Below are 20,842 nucleotides of genomic sequence, written 5' to 3'. Positions count from 1 at the left end.
CCTACTGCCAGCTGCGGCGCTGATAGGCTGGTGTTTTGTTTTGGGTGCCCTGGAGGTGACAATTGCCACATCAGAAGGGAACTTAATATGACAATATTTCTCTTGGATAAATGGTGGAGAGGGAACTGGCAACCCACTCCAGTATTCTTGTCTGAAAAATCTCATGGACAGAGAAGCCTGGCGGGCTAAAGTCCATGGGATCGCAAGAGTCCGACAGGACTTAGAGACTAAACAACAACTCCTATTATACAGATTCCCTGTTTACAACCTCTAGTGAATTGGATGGAGTGACTGATTTGACTGCATCTGAGACTTTCATGCATTGGAGGAGGAAATGGCAACCCACTCCAGTGTTCTTGCCTGGAGAAACCCATGGACAGAGGAGCCTGGTGGGCTGCTGTCTATGGGGTCGCACAGATTCGGACACGACTGAAGCGACTTAGCAGCAGCAGAGACTTGGAAAGACCTTCCGGACCTTTCGGACTCCTTGTCTGACTTTTTGGGACCGAAGCCCGTCAGGCCTCCCTGTCCATCACCAACTCCCAGAATTTACCCAAACTCATGCCCATTGAGTCGATGATGCCATCCAACCATCTCATCCTCTGTTGTCCCCTTCTCCTCCTGCCCTCAATCTTTCCCAGCATCAGGGTCTTTTCAAATGAGTCAGCTCTTTGCATGAGGTGGCCAAAGTATTGGAGTTTCAGCTTCAACCTTAGTCCTTCCAATGAACACCCAGGACTGATCTCCTTTAGGATGGACTGGTTGGATCTCCTTGCAGTCCAAGGGACTCTCAAGAGTCTTCTCCAACACCACAGTTCAAAACCATCAATTCTTCGGGGCTCAGCTTTCTTTATGGTCCAACTCTCACATCCATACATGACCACTGGAAAAACCATAGCCTTGACTAGATTGACCTTTGTTGACAAAGTAATGTCTCTGCTTTTTAATATGCTATCTAGGTTGGTCATAACTTTCCCTCCAAGGGGTAAGTGTCTTTTAATTTCATGGCTGCAATCACCATCTGCAGTGATTTTGGAGCCCCCCAAAATAAAGTCAGCCGCTGTTTCCACTGTTTCCCCATCTATTTGCCATGAAGTGATGGGACTGGATGCCATGAAGTGATGGGACTGGATGCCCTGATCTTAGTTTTCTGAATGTTGAGTTTTAAGCCAACTTTTTCACTCTCCTCTTTCATCAAGAGGCTCTTTGGTTCTTCTTCACTTTCTGCCACAAGGGTGGTGTCATCTGCATATCTTAGGTTATTGATATTTCTCCTGGCAATCTTGATTCCAGCTTGTGCTTCTTCCAGCCCAGCGTTTCTCATGATGTACTCTGCATATAAGTTAAATAAGCAGAGTGACAATATGCAGCCTTGACGTACTCCTTTTCTTATTTGGACCAGTCTGTTGCTCCATGTCCAGTTCTAACTGTTGCTTCCTGACATGCATACAGATTTCTCAAGAGGCAGGTCAGGTGGCCTGGTATTCCCATCTCTTTCAGAATTTTCCACAGTTTGTTGTGATCCACACAGTCAAAGGCTTTGGCATAGTCAATAAAGCAGAAATAGGTGCTTTTCTGGAACTCTCTTGCTTTTTCCATGATCCAGCGGATGTTGGCAATTTGATCTCTGGTTCCTCTGCCTTTTCTAAAACCAGCTTGAACATTTGGAAGTTCATGGTTCACGTATTGCTGAAGCCTGGCTTGAAGAATTTTGAGCACTGCTTTACTAGTGTGTGAGATGAGTGCAATCATGTGGTAGTTTGAGCATTCTTTGGCATTGCCTTTCTTTGGGATTGGAGTGGAAACTGACCTTTTCCAGTCCTGTGGCCACTGCTGAGTTTTCCAAATTTTCTGGCATATTGAGTGCAGCACTTTCACAGCATCATCTTTCAGGATTTGAAATAGCTCAACTGGAATTCCATCACCTCCACTAGCTTTGTTCGTAGTGACGCTTTCTAAGGTCCACTTGACTTCACATTCCAGGATGTCTGGCTCTAGGTCAGTGATCACACCATTGTGATTATCTGGGTTGTGAAAATCTTTTTTGTATAGTTCTTCTGTGTATTCTTGCCACCTCTTCTTAATAAATATCTTCTGCTTCTGTTAGGTCCATACCATTTCTGTTCTTTATCAAGCCCATCTTTGCATGAAATGTGCCCTAGGTATCTTAAATTTTCTTGAAGAGATCTCTAGTGTTTCCCATTCTATTGTTTTCCTTTATTTCTTTGCACTGATTGCTGAGAAAGGCTTTCTTATCTCTCCTTACTATTCTTTGAAACTCTGCATTCAAATGGGTATTTTTCCTTTTCTCCTTTGCTTTTCGCTTCTCTTTTCACATCTATTTGTAAGGCCTCCTCAGACAGCCATTTGCTTTATTGCATTTCTTTTTCTTGGGGATGGTCTTGATCCCTGTCTCCTGTACAATGTCACAAACCTCTGTCCATAGTTCGTCAGGCACTCTATCAGATCTAGTCCCTTAAATCTATTTCTCACTTCCACTGTATAATCATAAGGGATTTGATTTAGGTTATACCTTAATGGTCTTGTGCTTTTCCCCACTTTGTTCAATTTACATCTGAATTTGGCGATAAGGAGTTCATGATCTTAGCCACAGTCAGCTCCCAGTCTTGTTTTTGCTGACTGTATAGAGCTTCTCCATCTTTGGCTGCAAAGAATATAATCAATCTGATTTTGGTGTTGGCCGTCTGGTGATGTCCATGTGTAGAGTCTTCTCTTGTGTTGTTGGAAGAGGGTGTATGCTATGACCAGTGCGTTCTCTTGGCAAAACTCTATTAGCCTTTGCCCTGCTTCATTCCATATTCCAAGGCCAAATTTGCCTGTTACTCCAGGTATTTCTTGACTTCCTACTTTTGCATTCCAGTCCCCTATAATGAAAAGGACATCTTTTTTGGGTGTTAGTTCTAAAAGGTCTTGTAGGTCTTCATAGAACCGTTCACCTTCATCATCTTCAGCGTTACTGGTTGGGGCATAGACTTGGATTACTGTGATATTGAATGGTTTGCCTTGGAAACGAACAGAGATGATTCTGTCGTTTTTGAGATTGCATCCAAGTACTGCATTTTGGACTCTTTTGTTGACCATGATGGCTACTCCATTTCTTCTGAGGGATTCCTGCCCGCAGTAGTAGATATAATGGGCATCTGAGTTAAATTCACCCATTCCAGTCCATTTCAGTTCGCTGATTCCTAGAATGTCGACAATCATTCTTGCCATCTCTTGTTTGACCACTTCCAATTTGCCTTGATTCATGGACCTGACATTCCAGGTCCCTATGCAATATTGCTCTTTATAGCATCGGACCTTGCTTCTGTCACCAGTCCCATCCACAACTGGGTGTTGTTTTTGCTTTGGCTCCATCTCTTCATTCTTTTTGGAGTTATTTTCCCACTGATCTCCAGTAGCATTTTGGGCACCTACAGGCCTGGGGAGTTCATCTTTCAGTGTTCTATCTTTTTGCCTTTTCATACTGTTCATGGGGTTCTCAAGGCAAGAATACTAAAGTGGTTTGCCATTCCCTTCTCCAGTGGACCACATTCTGTCTGATCTCTCCACCATGACCTGCCTGTCTTAGGTGGCCCCACAGGCATGGCTTAGTTTCATTGAGTTAGACAAGGCTGTGGTCCTAGTGTGATTAGATTGACTAGTTTTCTGTGATTATGGTTTCAGTGTGTCTGCCCTTTGATGCCCTCTTGCAACACCTACCATCTTGCTTGGGTTTCTCTTACCTTGAAACACAGTTTATAGTATTCTAATCCAATTCTCTCACTTTACACAAGAGTAGTGGAGGCCGAAAAGAGTAAAGGAATTTGCCTGTGACCTCACAGATAGTCACTGGTAGAACAAATAGTACTAGAACTTAAGTCTCAAATGCTGTATTTAATTCTTCCAAGAAAGCTTCATGGATTTCCACTCTGCAGTTTAATTGAGTACAGTTACCCAATGCCTTGCCTCTTTTTCTCTTTGGAATCCAGGTCCTATAAACTAGCTGGACAAATCTCTCCAGAGCAGCCTTTGTGGTTTCCAGTTAGTTCTTAGCATGTGATCTTTGAGAGTCCATGGAGCTCAACTCTGCGTTTTAAAGTGTACCATGTTTCTTCTAGCAAGTTTGGATGTTCACAGCAAGAGGAATCTTAGGGTATCTTGTCTAAAATAATCGCTATATGATTACTTATTTAATGCCTGTCTTCACCCAGAGACCACACGCTTCCTGGACACTACTGTCATATTAAGATCAAGCGTAATACTCACATATTGTAGGTACTCAATGCATATTTGCAGAATAAATGAATGAGGAAATGAATATCACTTAACAAATATGTATGAAATCCTGTATTGTGCTAGAATAGAGTAAGATTACTGATTAGTATGCATTTGGTTAATCCTTCTTCTGTTAGAATAAGTAGCTAGCCATTTGGTAGAGAAAGAAACTGGATTTCTCCGGTACTTGTGGGGGAGAGAGACATAACTTTTGGGTGGATTCAGGATTCAAGAAAACACTGGAAAAAATTTTAAACCTATCAATTATAAATTTTGATACAAAAACTTTAAAACTATTTGCAACCAATATGATGATCAAAGGGCTAATTTTCTTTCATGTAATCATTTACAGATACACAAACTACAGCCCAGTAAAACATTAAGAAAGTGGACTGTAGACTGGAAGGAGAAATTATCAGATAAAGATACATGGCTGGCTTATAAACACAGGAAAACATGCTCTGCATCATCAAAATTCAAATAGAAAGAACAGTTGTCATCTTTAGGCTATTAGAAGGCCAAATATAAAAAAAGTTTGTTAAAAAAAAAAGTTCGTTACTTCACACTGTTGGGGGAGTGTGGAAAAACAGATACATTCTATGGGTATGAAGCTGAATTGTTATAATATCCATAGAAGGCATACTGGTAATCTCTATCAAAAATTTAAAAGTTCATGTTCTTTGGTCTCTGAGTCCCATATCCAGAATTTTATTTTATAGACCTACTTTATAATATGGATATACTATATAGATATGACTACACTTTAAGTGTGCAAAAGAATGTTCAAAGATGTTTCCATTTAATTTCATCTTCTACTTTTGCTACTTATTTCTTTATAGCTTTTATACTCTTCTAAGATGCTTTATCATCTATTTGTGAAAATACTGGGTATGGTATTCTGTTTGTGTAAATGAAAAGAGAAGTAGTAAACATATATAAAGATAAGTACAAATGTGTATATGGACACATTTATACATATACATAGGTATAACACACATATACCTCTGAGTGGATGAATACATAGGTAGACAGATAACACTGTTTTTTAAAGATCCTCTCCAAAACTGGTAACAGGTGAGTTTGGACAGAGAGACTGGAGAAACAGGGATCTGGGTTGAATAAATACTTACTTTTAAAAATATACTTTATGTATCTGTGTTTTGCTTTACAGTATGTGCTGTGCTGTGCTTAGTCGCTCAGTCGTGTCCAGCTGTTTGCCACCCCATGGACTGTAGCCTGCCAGGCTCCTCTGTCCATGGGGAGTCTCCAGTCAAGAATACTGGAGTGGGTTGCCATGCCCTCCTTCAGAGGATCTTCCCAACCCAGGGATCAAACCTAGGTCTCCTGCAATGCAAGTGGATTCTTTATGGTCTGAGCCACCAGAAAGCCCACTTTACAGTATACAATTAATTAAAATATCAGTATCTGTTGAAATATTTTCTAAAAGAAAAATCTGTTAAATTTTTGATGGAGATTACCAATTTCCCTTCTATGGAAATTGTAAAAATTCAACTCATACTCATAAGAAGTATCTGTTTTACCACATTCCTTAACAGTAGCAAACATTTTTTTTTTTTGTACTTGTCCTTCTGTAAGCCTAAAAATGGCAACTCTTGTTTCTAGTTGAATTTTGATGATGCAGAGCTTAATGCATCATAAACATAAACATATATATGTTTATATATATATATATACCCATTTCAATATATATATTCAATATATATTCTGAAATTGAAGATAGCTCAGTAGAGATGTAAGTCTTTAATTATGGATGTAGAATCACAAATAATTGTGAGACTAAGTTAAGGAGGAAAATAGGTGATATCTTGAATAATGATGTCTTAATAACTGTACAAAAAAGATCTTCACGACCCAGATAATCACAATGGTGTGATCACTCATCTAGAGTCAGACATCCTGGAATGTGAAGTCAAGTGGGCCTTAGAAAGCATCACTATGAACAAAGCTAGTGGAGGTGATAGAATTCCAGTTGAGCTATTTCAAATCCTGAAAGATGATGCTGTGAAAGTGCTGCACTCAATATGCCAGCAAATTTGGAAAATTCAGCAGTGGCCACAGGACTGGAAAAGGTCAGTTTTCATTCCAATCCCAAAGAAAGGCAATGCCAAAGAATGCTCAAACTACCGCACAATTGCACTCATCTCACACACTAGTAAAGTAATGCTCAAAATTCTCCAAGCCAAGCTTCAGCAATACGTGAACCATGAACTTCCAAATGTTCAAGCTGGTTTCAGAAAAAGCAGAGATCAAATTGCCAAGATCTGCTGGATCATGGAAAAAGCAAGAGAGTTCCAGAAAAACATCTATTTCTGCTTTATTGACTATGCCAAAGCCTTTGACTGTGTGGATCACAATAAACTGTGGAAAATTCTGAAAAAGATGGGAATACCAGACCACCTGACCTGCCTCTTGAGAAACCTGTATGCACCTCAAGAAGCAGCAGTTAGAACTGGACATGGAACAACAGACTGGTTCCACATAGGAAAAGGAGTACGTCAAGGCTGTATATTGTCACTCTGCTTATTTAACTTATATGCAGAGTACATCATGAGAAACCCTGGACTGGAAGAAACACAAGTTGGAATCAAGATTGCCAGGAGAAATATCAATAACCTCAGATATGCAGATGACACCACCCTTGTGGCAGAAAGTGAAGAGGAACTCAAAAGCCTGTTGATGAAAGTGCAAGTGGAGAGTGAAAAAGTTGGCTTAAAGCTTAACATTCAGAAAACGAAGAACATGCCATACGGTCCCATCACTTGTTGGGAACTAGATGGGGAAACAGTGGAAACAGTGTCAGACTTTATTTTGGGGGGCTCCAAAATCACTGCAGATGGTGACTGCAGCCATGAAATTAAAAGACGCTTACTCCTTGGAAGGAAAGTTATGACCAACCTAGATAGCATATTCAAAAGCAGAGACATTACTGTGCCAACAAAGGTCCGTCTAGTCAAGGCTATGGTTTTTCCTGTGGTCATGTATGGATGTGAGAGTTGGACTGTGAAGAAGGCTGAGCGCCGAAGAATTGATGCTTTTGACCTGTGGTGTTGGAGAAGACTCTTGAGAGTCCCTTGGACTGCAAGGAGATCCAACCAGTCCATTCTGAAGGAGATCAGCCCTGGGATTTCTCTGGAGGGAATGATGCTGAAGCTGAAACTCCAGTACTTTGGCCACCTCACAGGAAGAGTTGACTCATTGGAAAAGACTCTGATGCTGGGAGGGATTGGGGGCAGGAGGAGAAGGGGATGACAGAGGATGAGATGGCTGGATGGCATCACTGACTTGATGGACGTGGGTATGGGTGAACTCCGGGAGTTGGTGATGGACAGGGAGGCCTGGCGTGCTGCGATTCATGGGGTCGCAGAGTCGGACACGACTGAACGACTGAACTGAACTGAACTGAACCGAACATGCAGATCATTCCAATGTGCTTAAATTAAAAAATAATATCTATACTCAGGTGAAACAAAATATTAATAGGGGTTACCTGGGCTAGGAGATTAGTGGCACATTTTTTCTTTTTCTTTGAATTTCATTGTATTTAAGAAAGAAAGAAAGAGTCAGTCAGTTCAGTTCAGTCACTCAGTCGTGTCCGACTCTTTGCGACCCCATGAATCACAGCACACCAGGCCTCCCTGTCCATAACCAACTCCCGGAGTTCATTCACACTTATGTCCATCAAGTCGGTGATGCCATCCAGCCATCTCATCCTCTGTCGTCCCCTTTTCTTCCTGCTCCCAATCCCTCCCAGCATCAGGGTCTTTTCCAATGAGTCAACTCTTCGCATGAGGTGGCCAAAGTATTGGAGTTTCAGCTTCAACATCAGTCCTTCCAATGAACCCAGGACTGATCTCCTTTAGGATGGACTGGTTGGATCTCCTTGCAGTCCAAGGGACTCTCAAGAGTCTTCTCCAACACCACAGGTCAAAAGCATCAATTCTTCGTTGCTCAGCTTTCTTTATGGTCTAACTCTCACATCCATACCTGACCACTGGAAAAACCATAGCCTTGACTAGATGGACCTTTGTTGGCAAAGTAATGTCTCTGCTTTTTAATATGCTATCTAGGTTGGTCATAACTTAGAGTACTTGGTATGTATTATATTCAGGGAAAATGTAATCTAAAAGAAGTATTTAAAAGCCAAATACAAATGAGTAATAGGATTTTGTAAAAATAGTATAGAATTAAGCTAAGAGCTCTTTACAAATACTGGGTTAAAATGGACTTTTAAAATGGTATTCTCAGCTTTCTTATTGAAAAAGAAATTGATAATTCCATTGATGGAGGTAGATGGTGCTACATCATCTTAAGACTGAGTGGGAAGTACAACTTTTCAACTGCAGTTCTGTAATATCTCCATCAAGGAGAATAATTTTCAAGACCAGAATAAACATTAAAAACTACTTGAATATCACCATAGTTCAAGATAGTTTAAGCTATAAGAGATTGTTATTGTTCAAGTATAATTAATTGTTTCTTGTTTATCTTTCCCCTGCTCCCTTGAGGATTTTACAGCAAAGTATTGAAAGTTTTTACGGAATTGATCTCAGTACCATTGTCATCTTTTAACAATGATGGAGAACAACTAGGAAAGGCCTGAGAGACTATAGGCGGGCAAATGTTTGATTAGCTTCTGAGAAGCATATGGATTTTGTAAACTACACATCTATGACTGATACAAATTCCAGGCAAACTGTAGAAGCTTGACATTGGACCTTCTACAGTCAGGCTTTAAATTTTAATTAATCATCTGTCACTGGATCTTATGTGCACCCTCCTCTCTAGTTACACTAGGTTGTTATCCTCCCTAAGCTTTTCCCAACAACAGTTCTGGGCTCAAAGGCGTCCTCTCACTATGTTCCCTGCTGCCTGTGTAAACCTCACTCTTCACTTAAGGTCTACTTCAAAGGCCCCTCAAATGAAACTCACCCTGGAATTAATCTCTTTCTTCTTTGCTCTTCTTGTGCTCTATGAGCACATCTATCATTGAATATAATTGTCCTACCTACTTAGAGTCATGAAAGTTGAAACTGAAAACAAAACAAAGAAGCTGAAACTGGAAGGAAGGGCTCTGAGATAGTTCTATTTTTCTCAATACATTTGTTTTGAGAGCAGGATCAGGTCATATCAGTTTTCAAATCTCTGGCTTGACTACTTCCTTTCAGATCAGATCAGATCAGTCCCTCAGTCATGTCCGACTCTTTGCGACCCCATGAATCGAAGCATGCCAGGCCTCCCTGTCCATCACAAACTCCCGGAGTTCACTGAGACTCACGTCCATCGAGTCAGTGATGCCATCCAGCCATCTCATCCTCTGTCATCCCCTTCTCCTTCTGCCCCCAATCCCTCCCAGCATCAGAGTCTTTTCCAATGAGTCAACTCTTCCTGTGAGGTGGCCAAAGTACTGGAGTTTCAGCTTCAGCAGCATTCCTTCCAAAGAAATCCCAGGGCTGATCTCCTTCAGAATGGACTGGTTGGATCTCCTTGCAGTCCAAGGGACTCTTAAGAGTCTTCTCCAACACCACAGTTCAAAAGCATCAATTCTTCAGCGCTCAGCTTTCTTCACAGTCCAACTCTCACATCCATACATGACCACAGGAAAAACCATAGCCTTGATTAGACGGAACTTTTTTGGCACAGTAATGTCTCTGCTTTTGAATATGCTATCTAGGTTGGTCATAACTTTCCTTCCAAAGAGTAAGCATCCTTTAATTTTATGGCTGCAGTCACCATCTGCAGTGATTTTGGAGCCCCCCAAAATAAAGTCTGACACTGTTTCCACTGTTTCCCCATCTATTTCCCATGAAGTGATCGGACTGGATGCCATGATCTTCATTTTCTGAATGTTGAGCTTTAAGTCAACTTTTTCACTCTCCACTTGCACTTTCATCAAGAGGCTTTTTAGGTCCTCTTCACTTTCTGCCACAAGGGTGGTGTCATCTACATATCTGAGGTTATTGATATTTCTCCCAGCAATCTTGATTCCAGCTTGTGCTTCTTCCAGTCCAGTGTTTCTCATGATGTACTCTGCATATAAGTTAAATAAACAGGGTAACAATATACAGCCTTGACGTACTCCTTTTCCTATGTGGAACCAGTCTGTTGTTCCATGTCCAGTTCTAACTGTTGCTTCCTGACCTGCATACAAATTTCTCAAGAGGCAGATTAGGTGGTCTGGTATTCTCATCTCTTTCAGAATTTTCCGCAGTTTGTTGTGATCCACACAGTCAAAGGCTTTAGCATAGTCAATAAAGCAAAAATAGATGTTTTTCTGGAACTCTCTTGCTTTTTCCATGATCCAGCGGATGTTGGCAATTTGATCTCTGGTTCCTCTGCCTTTTCTAAATCCAGCTTGAACATCAGGAAATTCACGGTTCACATATTGCTGAAGCCTGGCTTGGAGAATTTTAAGCATTACTTTACTAGTGTGTGAGAGATGAGTGCAACTGTGCGGTAGTTTGAGCATTCTTTGGCATTGCCTTTCTTTGGGATTGGTATGAAAACTGACCTTTTCCAGTCCTGTGGCCACTGCTGAGTTTTCCAAATTTGCTGGCATATTGAGTGCAGCACTTTCACAGCATCATCTTTCAGGATTTGAAATAGCTCAACTGGAATTCTATCACCTCCACTAGCTTTGTTCATAGTGATGCTTTCTAAGGCCCACTTGACTTCACATTCCAGGATCTGGCTCTAGGTCAGTGATCACACCATCGTGATTATCTGGGTCGTGAAGATCTTGTTTGTACAGTTCTTCTGTGTATTCTTGCCATCTCTTCTTAATATCTTCTGCTTCTGTTAGGTCCATACCATTTCTGTCCTTTATTGAGCTCATCTTTGCATGAAATGTTCCTTTGGTATCTCTGATTTTCTTGAAGAGATCTCTAGTCTTTCCCATTCTGTTGTTTTCCTCTATTTCTTTGCATTGATCACTGAAGAAGGCTTTCTTATCTCCTCTTGCTATTCTTTGGAACTCTGCATTCAGATGTTTATATCTTTCCTTTTCTCTTTTGCTTTTTGCTTCTCTTCTTTTCACAGCTATTTGTAAGGCCTCCCCAGACAGCCATTTTGCTTTTTTGCATTTCTTTTCCATGGGGATGGTCTTGATCCCTGTCTCCTGTACAATGTCACGAACCTCATTCCATAGCTCATCAGGCACTCTATCCATCAGATCTAGGCCCTTAAATCTATTTCTCACTTCCACTGTATAATCATAAGGGATTTGATTTAGGTCATACCTGAATGGTCTAGTGGTTTCCCCTACTTTCTTCAATTTCAGTCTGAATTTGGCAATAAGGAGTTCATGGTCTGAGCCACAGTCAGCTCCCAGTCTTGTTTTTGCTGACTGTATAGAGCTTCTCCATCTTTGGCTGCAAAGAATATAATCAATCTGATTTCGGTGTTGACCATCTGGTGATGTCCATGTATAGAGTCTTCTCTTGTGTTGTTGAAAGAGGGTGTTTGTTATGACCATTGCATTTTCTTGGCAAAACTCTATTAGTCTTTGCCCTGCTTCATTGCGTATTCCAAGGCCAAATTTGCCTGTTACTCCAGGTGTTTCTTGACTTCCTACTTTTGCATTCCAGTCCCCTATAATGAAAAGGACATCTCTTTTGGATGTTAGTTCTAAAAGATCTTGTAGGTCTTCATAGAACTGTTCAACTTCAGTGGTTACTGGTTGGGGCATAGACTTGGATTACTGTGATATTGAATGGTTTGCCTTGGAAACGAACAGAAATGATTCTGTCGTTTTTGAGATTGCATCCAAGTACTGCATTTTGGACTCTTGTTGACCATGATGGCCACTCCATTTCTTCTGAGGGATTCCTGCCCGCAGTAGTAGATATAATGGGCATCTGAGTTAAATTCACTCATTCCAGTCCATTTCAGTTTGCTGATTCCTAGAATGTCGACATTCACTCTTGCCATCTCTTGTTTGACCACTTCCAATTTGCCTTGATTCATGGACCTGACATTCCAGGTTCCTATGCAATATTGCTCTTTACAGCATCGGACCTCGCTTCTATCACCAATCACATCCACAGCTGGGTATTGTTTTTGCTTTGGCTCCATCCCTTCATTCTTTCTGGAGTTATTTCTCCACTGATCTCCAGTAGCATATTGGGCCCCTACTGACCTGGGGAGTATCTCTTTCAGTATTCTATCATTTTGCCTTTTCATACTGTTCATGGGGTTCTCATGGCAAGAATATTGAAGTGGTTTGCCACTCCCTTCTCCAGCGGACCACATTCTGTCAAATCTCTCCACCATGACCCTCCCATCTTGGGTTGCCCCAGGGGCATGGCTTAGTTTCACTGAGTTAGACAAGGCTGTGGTCCTAGTGTGATTAGATTGACAAGTTTTCTGTGAGTATGGTTTCAGTGTGTCTGCCCGCTGATGCCTTCTTGCAACACCTACCATCTTACTTGGGTTTCTCTTACCTTGGGCGTGGGGTATCTCTTCATGGCTGCTCCAGCAAAGCACAGCCATTGCTCCTTACCTTTATCAGGTAACAAAGTGCCTAATTTAGGTTGGGAGGGGCACTAGACCTGAAACAATATATCTTCAAGAGGTATGGTATTTCAATTCTAGTATAAGAGTTCATGTGTAAAAGTTTTCTGCATTATTGCACCTTGTGGTACATTTTATAGATCTGGTTAAAGCTTTGATATAATGTATAATGTATAATTTTAGGTTTATTTAGAGACATTATAAATGACTACGTGGATTTTAGGGACATTTTTCGCTAGTTTATTGGATGGCATTTGGTTTTCACAAGTTGTTTTATTACCGAGTCATCTAGTCAAAGCAGCACACATTGGCTATTTGCTTTTTCTTACTTTAAACTCAACTAGCTACACTTAAATATTAAAAACATTGTCTCTTGTCATTCTTCTGGAATAGTGTAGGTTTCTCTAGAAGTTGTGTGCCAGTTAAAAAGAAGTTGTCTAACAAAACAGCATCTCCTACCGTTCACTCCTAATTATTACAGTTGAGTTTAAGTTATTTTGCAATTTTATTCCAGTAGGTGTCAGTGCTGAGTTCAGTTAAAAAAAATCTTTTCCAAGTGCAAAATTTTAATTAGAAGACTGTATAAAGGTTCAGACGACGAGCAAGAAAACAGAATAGTTACATCGCTTATTTCTTAAAAGTTCAAAACTCTTTCCTGGAGGCTCAAAAGAGACAGGGTCTCGCTATATTGCCCAGGCTGGAGTACAGTGGCTATTCACAGGCGCGATCCCACTACTGATCAGCACGGGAGTTTTGACCTGCTCCGTTTCCGACCTGGGCCGGTTCACCCCTCCTTAGGCAACCTGGTGGCCCCCCGCTCCCGGGAGGTCACCATATTGATGCCGAACTTAGTGCGGACACCCGATCGGCATAGCGCACTGCAGCCCAGAACTCCTGAGCTCAAGCGATCCTCCAGCCTCAGCCTCCCGAGTAGCTGGGATTACAGGCGCGCGCCACCGCGCCCGGCGATCGCAAACCTGCGCAAGATAACACTTGAGGCTGAGGTTTGGTGACGTCATCAGTTGTGCCCGCCTAGAATATTTGCAAGCCTCTCTCCGCCCCTGAGACTCCGTGGACACATTGCGCATGCGTCATTTATCAGCACTGCCTTCTGGGTAAACTGTCCTAAAATTTTGAAGAGCGCATGCGTACGCTCCCTCGTTCCTTTTACCTCGTTGCAGCTGAGAAAGCAACATGGGTCACCAGCAGCTCTACTGGAGCCATCCGAGAAAATTCGGCCAGGGTTCTCGCTCTTGGTGAGAAACAGAATGTGGTTGTTTGGAAGGGTTGCTTTGGGGCGCGACACTGCTTGAAATATAGTGTAGAGGAGCCCACGGGCGGCGCGTGGGGGGAGACGGAGAGGTGGCTGCCGCCATTTGCAGGCCTCCGATGGGTCCGTGGAGACCTGCAGGGCGAGTGGTGGCCCCCCGGAGTGCCGATAATTCACTTTCTGTAACTAGCGATAACGCCGTTTCTTTTTGCAGCCGGGTCTGCTCAAACCGGCACGGTCTGATCCGGAAATACGGCCTCAATATGTGCCGCCAGTGTTTCCGCCAGTATGCGAAGGACATCGGCTTCATTAAGGTACGCTGGCGGACGCCATGGTCTCCTGTTTCAGGGAGGGGCGACAAGCTGGTAGTTCGGTGTCGGCGTTTGATCAATGCCGTTTTTCTCTTTCAGCTAGCAGGGCCCTTCCTTTGTAGCGGACAACACAGTTGAGAGGCTCGGCAGTCATCTTAATAGGATTGAGGGGGATGTAAAGGCGTGGGAAAGTAGTTTTTCTAATACCTTTTTACCCACTTCTGTTAGTTTTAGGTACTATATGTAATGTTGGATAAACATTACTTTTCAGAAGTCGCTAAAATGAAACATTAAATCACTAATCATATCTTGTTAATTTTCGGCAAAATACATGCCTTGACAGCTGCCCTGAAATAACTGAATAGGGTCATGTAGTGAGCTTGAGGTTTCGGGCCAGATAGACCTTTTTAGGATTCAGAGGTCTGTCATTTAATAGTCTTACGACTTTGGTCAAGTCGCTCAAAGTTGTTTTTTCCTGTGAAAAATGAATAGTAGGGTTGTTGAAAAAGTTATATGTGACGGTTTCTTGGCTCCTAAAAGTCACTTAAATGTTAGTGTTTTTTTTTTTAAGTTGAAGATTAATTTCTAACTGGCTCTTTGAGATATAAAATTCTGTCACTACCTTTTTATTAGTAATTAGAATGCAACAATGTTGAGTAGAACGTATTTGTTTAAATTAGAAGTTCCTATGTTGAAGTGTTACCGTGGGTACAATTTGTTAATGTAATAGCGGAGATGAATTGTTAATGTGCGATTTCTGTGACAAAGTATCTTAAGCTTAAACTTTTGATTTTGACCAAATAGTTAAGAAATACATGTTTAGTGTTAATTATGGAAGTTGAAATAACTCTGTATCACAGATGGGAGAATGGACTCCCATGCATTCTGCCAAAAGTCTGCCAGTTTTGTGTCCCATTTCTCAGAGATTAAGAATAAATGAATTGATTTATGAATGTCTCATAGAATAGTGTCTGGCACACAATGAGTAACAAAATGTTAGCTGTGTAATTAGTTACTACTTAATGATGTCCTGAGCTTTTGGTAAGGATCATTTTCTGAAGCATGTTTTTCTACTGGGAAATTTCTTTGATGGTAGAAGTGGGTTTCCCAATACTAAAATTCAGTTAACAAATCAAGCTGAGATTCATGGAGCAACTTGTAATAGGTGTTCAGTAAATATTTAAGGTATTTAGACCTGGATTACTAGTTTGGGTGGGTCAGGTTTCCAGTTAAAACCTCATTCTACAATGAACCATTTCTTTCTGAGAATAAAATGGTGATATTTAAGGCATTTTGAATTAATTAATTTCCTTTTTCTTTTTTTTTCCAGTTGGACTAACCAAACTTCCTTAGATGGCTCATCCAGCACATCAACCTTAGGCGGAAATAATACTAGCTCTTTGTATATAAAATAAAAGTTTTCAAAACTTCAAATATGAGTGAAATCTTTTAAAAATTTACTTCTCTGGATTCAGCTTATAAGTTTTTTTTTTTGTTTTCCCTGACTTATGCTAAAGTATTAATGCTGAACTCTTGTAGTGTCAGTTTTAGCTTTATACTTCAAAAAAGCCATTTTTTTAAGTTAAGGTAACGACTGCATATAGCAGCATCCAGCATATAACCAGAGACAAATTGGACTCTTGAGTGGTTGCAGTCATTAAGATCTGCTCTGGGGGAAAAAAAAGACCTGCTCTGAGCATTTACCTAGTGTTTAGTAGTCCTGGCTTTTGGGATAATTGACCAGTTTACAAGAAAGCTTGTGAATTTCTCAATGTGTTTGGGTGAGGTGATTAAAAGTGAAATGGGTCTTATGAATAAAAGTAGCTTTTAGTTGGGCAAGGTCTATCAGAACAGGCTGCATAAAAGTTGAGCTAGTCAGCTAGCACACAAGTCAAAATGATTTCTGAAGAGGAAGACAGGATTTATTGAAGGATTAGGTGTGGGAGAGAACCGAGAGATTCTATGGGTTTTGGCCGGAGCAACTGGAAGGGTTACTCTTGAGCTAGGACTGAAAAGTTAGCTTGGTTTAGGGAAGAAAAAGTGTTGAGTTTCAGGCATATTGAATTTAAAATGCTTATTAGACATTTGTGTTAAGCTCTGAAGTAGGCGTTCATCTGGAATTGACAGCCTATCCTGGGCTCCCTCTGGGGGTTGCTATTGTGTGGGGATCTTGCAGTGGGTGGTGTGGAATTGTCACTGAATAACCTGGAGAAAGAAATGGCAACCCACTCCAGTATTCTTGCCTGGAGAATTCCATAGACAGGAGCCTGGTGTGGGGTCACAAAGAGATAAGACTGAGTGACTAACCCTGAACTGAACTATGACAAGATAGGCTTGACTGGCTTTTCTCAGGTTATGAATGGTATCTGCTGTTTGGGGATCTCATTCTCTGACTGGGTGAGATCTTGGCCCTAAAGTCTAGAGATTAAATGATAAACATGGAGAAGGCTGTTCTGGGTTATTCCCAAGAGCAGGTAAGATGATAGAGTAGAAGGGAAAGCAAAAAAGGGTTAGAAAACCAAACAGTTGAACACAGTGTAAGACTTGAAAGGAGCTCATGGAGGTTAGGGACCCTGAAGCTTAGATCTCAAGAGCTTCATGGTAAATTCAGCTCTTACTGGCCCTAAGTCACAGGAGTACATGGTAATTCTGTGGTGGACTTCTAGGGAACAGGTTTCAAACAGGATAAGGAAGTGGATAGAATTTTGGGAGAGGAGATGAAACAGGAAAGTTTTCTATGTTAACAGATAGAGTGGCTGGGTGAGAAGCATTACCAGCTGAGCAAGTGTAAAAAATTTTAGGTGAAGAGGAGAGGCCTAAACAGTGATTTAAGTAAATGAAGTTGATATATTTGGGTATGAGAGCTGGGGGAAAGATGAACACTGGTCTAGTGGGATAGTCCTGTTTAAGTGCTCCTGTAAGAATTGTGTGTGTGTTGAGAATTGTGTGGAAGGGAACATTCTGTAGCCAGTCCTGGCCCTGTTGTGTGGTGGGTAGGAAGGCTGGTGTGGGCAGATGATCTTCTCTATTCAGAGTTGAATAACTTACTGCTAAAGATTAGAAGGAATGATCCTAAAGCTGAAACCAGTACTTTGGCCACCTCATGCGAAGAGTTGACTCATTGGAAAAGACTGATGCTGGGAGGGATTGGGGGCAGGAGGAAAAGGGGACGACAGAGGATGAGATGGCTGGATGGCATCACTGGCTCAGACGTGAGTTTGAGTGAACGGGAGTTGGTGATGGACAGGGAGGCCTGGCGTGCTGCAGTTCATGGGATTGCTCAGGACATGACTGAGCGACTGAACTGAACTGAAAGATTATTTTAAAATGTATATGCCCCAACATTGTATATCAACTGATAACAACAAAAAAATAAAAATATGTGTGAGACATTATGCTAAGTGCTTTTATGTGTACTATCTTTTTTGAGTCTCAATCCACATTTGTGGATTGATACATCCACATTGTGGATATCTGCATCCACATTGTGGATATCGTTACAAAGCTAGAGATTAAGCAAAGTCTGCCTAAGTTAGAATGGCATCCAGACTAAACTTGAGGCTACATCAGTGCTAATGTTCTTAATACCCACAGCACACTTATTTTAAGGTTGAAAGACTGTACCTCTGGTCCCCAAAGATGAATTTACATGACAGGAAGTACTATTTTAATTTTAAGGTTGAAAGACTACCTTGTCCCCAAAGGATGAATTTACATGATAATAAGTTATCTTCATATTTACCACAGCATGTAGCATTATACATTGTGTATTAATAGTAGATACTGAATTGTTGGAAGAGTTGAATTAAATTTGCTAGTAAAAGATTGATAATTTTTTTTGACCACACCTTGCAAGTGGGATGTTAATTCCCTAACCAGGGGTTGAGCCTGGGCCCTTGGCAGTGAGAGTTTGGAGTCCTAATGACTGGACCACCAGGTAAGTCCAAGCTCAATAATGTTTATGGCAAAGCACAATAGATTGTACAGGAGAGGTTTAAACCACCATTAAAGAGTATATAGTCTTAGGTTGCATTACTGAGTTTGGGCTGAATGGGACCTGTTAAAGGACCTGTTGAAGATTTTACATAACTCATTAATGAAACCAGTAAGGTTTTTCTACCGGTTCAAAGGAGAATTAAAAGCATCACAATAGGTGAATCAAGGATTTTTATAATGAATTTATAAATAAATGCAAAACTGGATTTTTTTTTTAAACAGAGAAGGGAAGTCAGTTATCCCCCAGATGAATGTGCGTGTTTATGGGTAAATGTGTGTGGACAATGTATATGTCTGTATCACTTATGTATAACTTGGAAAGTTGTAAAATATCTCTTAACACAAAAGCTCGGGGTTCTTTACCTGAAAAGTGTGTAGGCAAAGATTTAAGTTCCATGGAATACAGCTAGTAATCTTTTGGTCCATTTTGAAGTCTTTCACAGTAGTTCTCCATAGACTTAATGCTTTTACCTAAAATTGATAAAACTTTTTGAGTGAATGCTGTGTCAGGCACTGTTCTTAATGCTTTACTTAAATTAACTCCTTTAATAAAACAACTCTGTGAGGCATAATCCCCATTTACAGATGAGGCAAGTGAGGCACAAAGAAGACCTTTTCCAAGAAAGCACAATGAGATTCAAACCACAAGTAGGATGTCTTGAGAACTCTTGCTCTTACTGTTAAATTCTAAATGTCCAACAATCAGAGAAAACTTTGGTAAATATTGGTAGTCTACAAAATAGCACAGAAAATTTTCAATAAAAAGTGGGAAATTGTATATATGGTATAAATTCACTATGTTAAAATGCATAGAAAAAGACCTGCTAGTATGTTATCAGTGATTGCCTTTGGGTCAGAGTTAGAGGTGATTTGCTCTGAAGCATCAGATTAAGATTTGTTTTAGAGGTGGGGTATCCAGTGGTGCAGTTTAGAGTGTCCCAGGTAACAACTTTGCTAATTAGGCTTCTGCTCCTCCCCACACATCTGATTGTATCTTTAGATTGCTCTGAGAGCAAGTTCTTGTTACTTTCTTCCATGGATTTTCACCCATTGATATTGATTCTATGTGGTCCTATATAAAACAAATCTAATCTTTCTTCTGCAAGAAAACTGGTTAATTATTTAGTCATGAGGATTCTCATCTTCTGAAACCTTATTTCAGGCGAAACCATTCCTGTTATTTGAACTGTTCCTTCTAGGATCTGATTTAAGGGCCATCTTTGGTGTTCTCTGATTTCCACTCCAGCTAGATCCTAACAGTGCCCAGCATAGCATGTTTCATAGGGCAGGCATGCAGAAAAAAATACAATGAATGAATGAGCAGATTTGGTAATGACTTTAATTTGGTTGGCCATCATTATTTTTTCACTTTTTATGGACCCTTTTTACCATTTCAGAAAGACGAGAGACCCTGGCCTTCAACAGTTATCTACATGGCTAATGCCCCTGATAATTTTAAATTAGCTTGCTCTGCATAACCTCTGTCTGAGACATAGTTCTTGTTGAAAGCTATCTTTAAAAATTGGTACCTTAGAGAATTGGGCTTTTGGGTAGGCAGAACAAAGCTGTTCTAGTGGAATGACTAAGGGTAAAACAAGGTGTTTGAATTTCCTCAATATCCACAAAAATTGAAAAAGGGAAAAAAGAGAAGGCTGAGCTACTAGATATTTCTCGAGGGTTAATCTAGAAATTAAAGGCTCAGTTTGTTGATATCACTGAGTATTTACATGGGTAGCAATCAAAGATGTATTGGGGCCAAAGGTTAGATTATTGGCTGTGCTTGCTCCAGGTGTCCTCTGTCTATAAGAGCTTTAAAAGAATTGGGATTGAAATTGACAAATTTATCTAGATGGGCTAATTATCATATAATGTCTCAATTTAAAGTAATTTGGTTAATGAGAAAATAATTCAAAGAAAGCAGGGCTGGCTTTGTTTTTACTGAAAATCGTTTTAAATTCAGACTACTGTGTTCATCAATGGTGACCATTCCCTTGAGCTAATTCCAGACTTGACCTTCTGAGGTTCTATAAACAAATGCTGGATTCCCCAACAGAAGAATTGAAAGCCTTTAGACCCAAAATGCCCCACCCCCTCCTTCTGTTCTCCCAACCCCTCACATTGTTCCTATTGGTCCCCTCATCCCCTAAACATCTTATCTGCTTGCAAAGAAATCCCTAACCTACCTAAATTGTTTCAGAACCACTGATCATGGGGTAAGGACTAAAATATCTCTGGTTCTGAGAGTGGCTGCTGGGGTCCTCAACTGGACCCCATCCTAAGAGTTCAAAGGATACATTTTAGGAAGCTCTCCTCCTGGCCAAAATGGCCAACATTCCCTTTACCTTGGAATGTCTGCTGTTGGTCACTTTCCTGGACTTGTTTTGTCAGCAGATCGGTAGGAGATCATCAGAGAAGGAGAACCAGTCATGGCTTTCTTGACAGAAGAGAAGCCATTTTT

The 20,842-nt window shown here is 40.8% G+C and overlaps 1 protein-coding gene across 1 annotated transcript; it reads left to right on the top strand.

Moving 5' to 3' along the window:
* The first annotated feature begins 13,901 nt into the window (after window positions 1–13,901).
* RPS29 (ribosomal protein S29) lies at window positions 13,902–15,822 on the top strand. Its single transcript, XM_055537558.1, has 3 exons — window positions 13,902–14,063; window positions 14,292–14,391; window positions 15,719–15,822. Exons 1-3 carry the CDS (start codon window positions 14,002–14,004, stop codon window positions 15,725–15,727), a joined length of 171 nt encoding a protein of 56 aa, XP_055393533.1. The 5' UTR covers window positions 13,902–14,001; the 3' UTR covers window positions 15,728–15,822.
* Window positions 15,823–20,842: the final 5,020 nt, after the last annotated feature.

Source organism: Bubalus kerabau, chromosome 10 (genome assembly GCF_029407905.1).
Source record: "Bubalus kerabau isolate K-KA32 ecotype Philippines breed swamp buffalo chromosome 10, PCC_UOA_SB_1v2, whole genome shotgun sequence".
In the NCBI taxonomy this organism is placed as follows: domain Eukaryota; kingdom Metazoa; phylum Chordata; class Mammalia; order Artiodactyla; family Bovidae; genus Bubalus; species Bubalus kerabau.
Note: the sequence above shows the minus strand (reverse complement) of the source record. Positions and strands in the feature narration are given on the sequence as shown.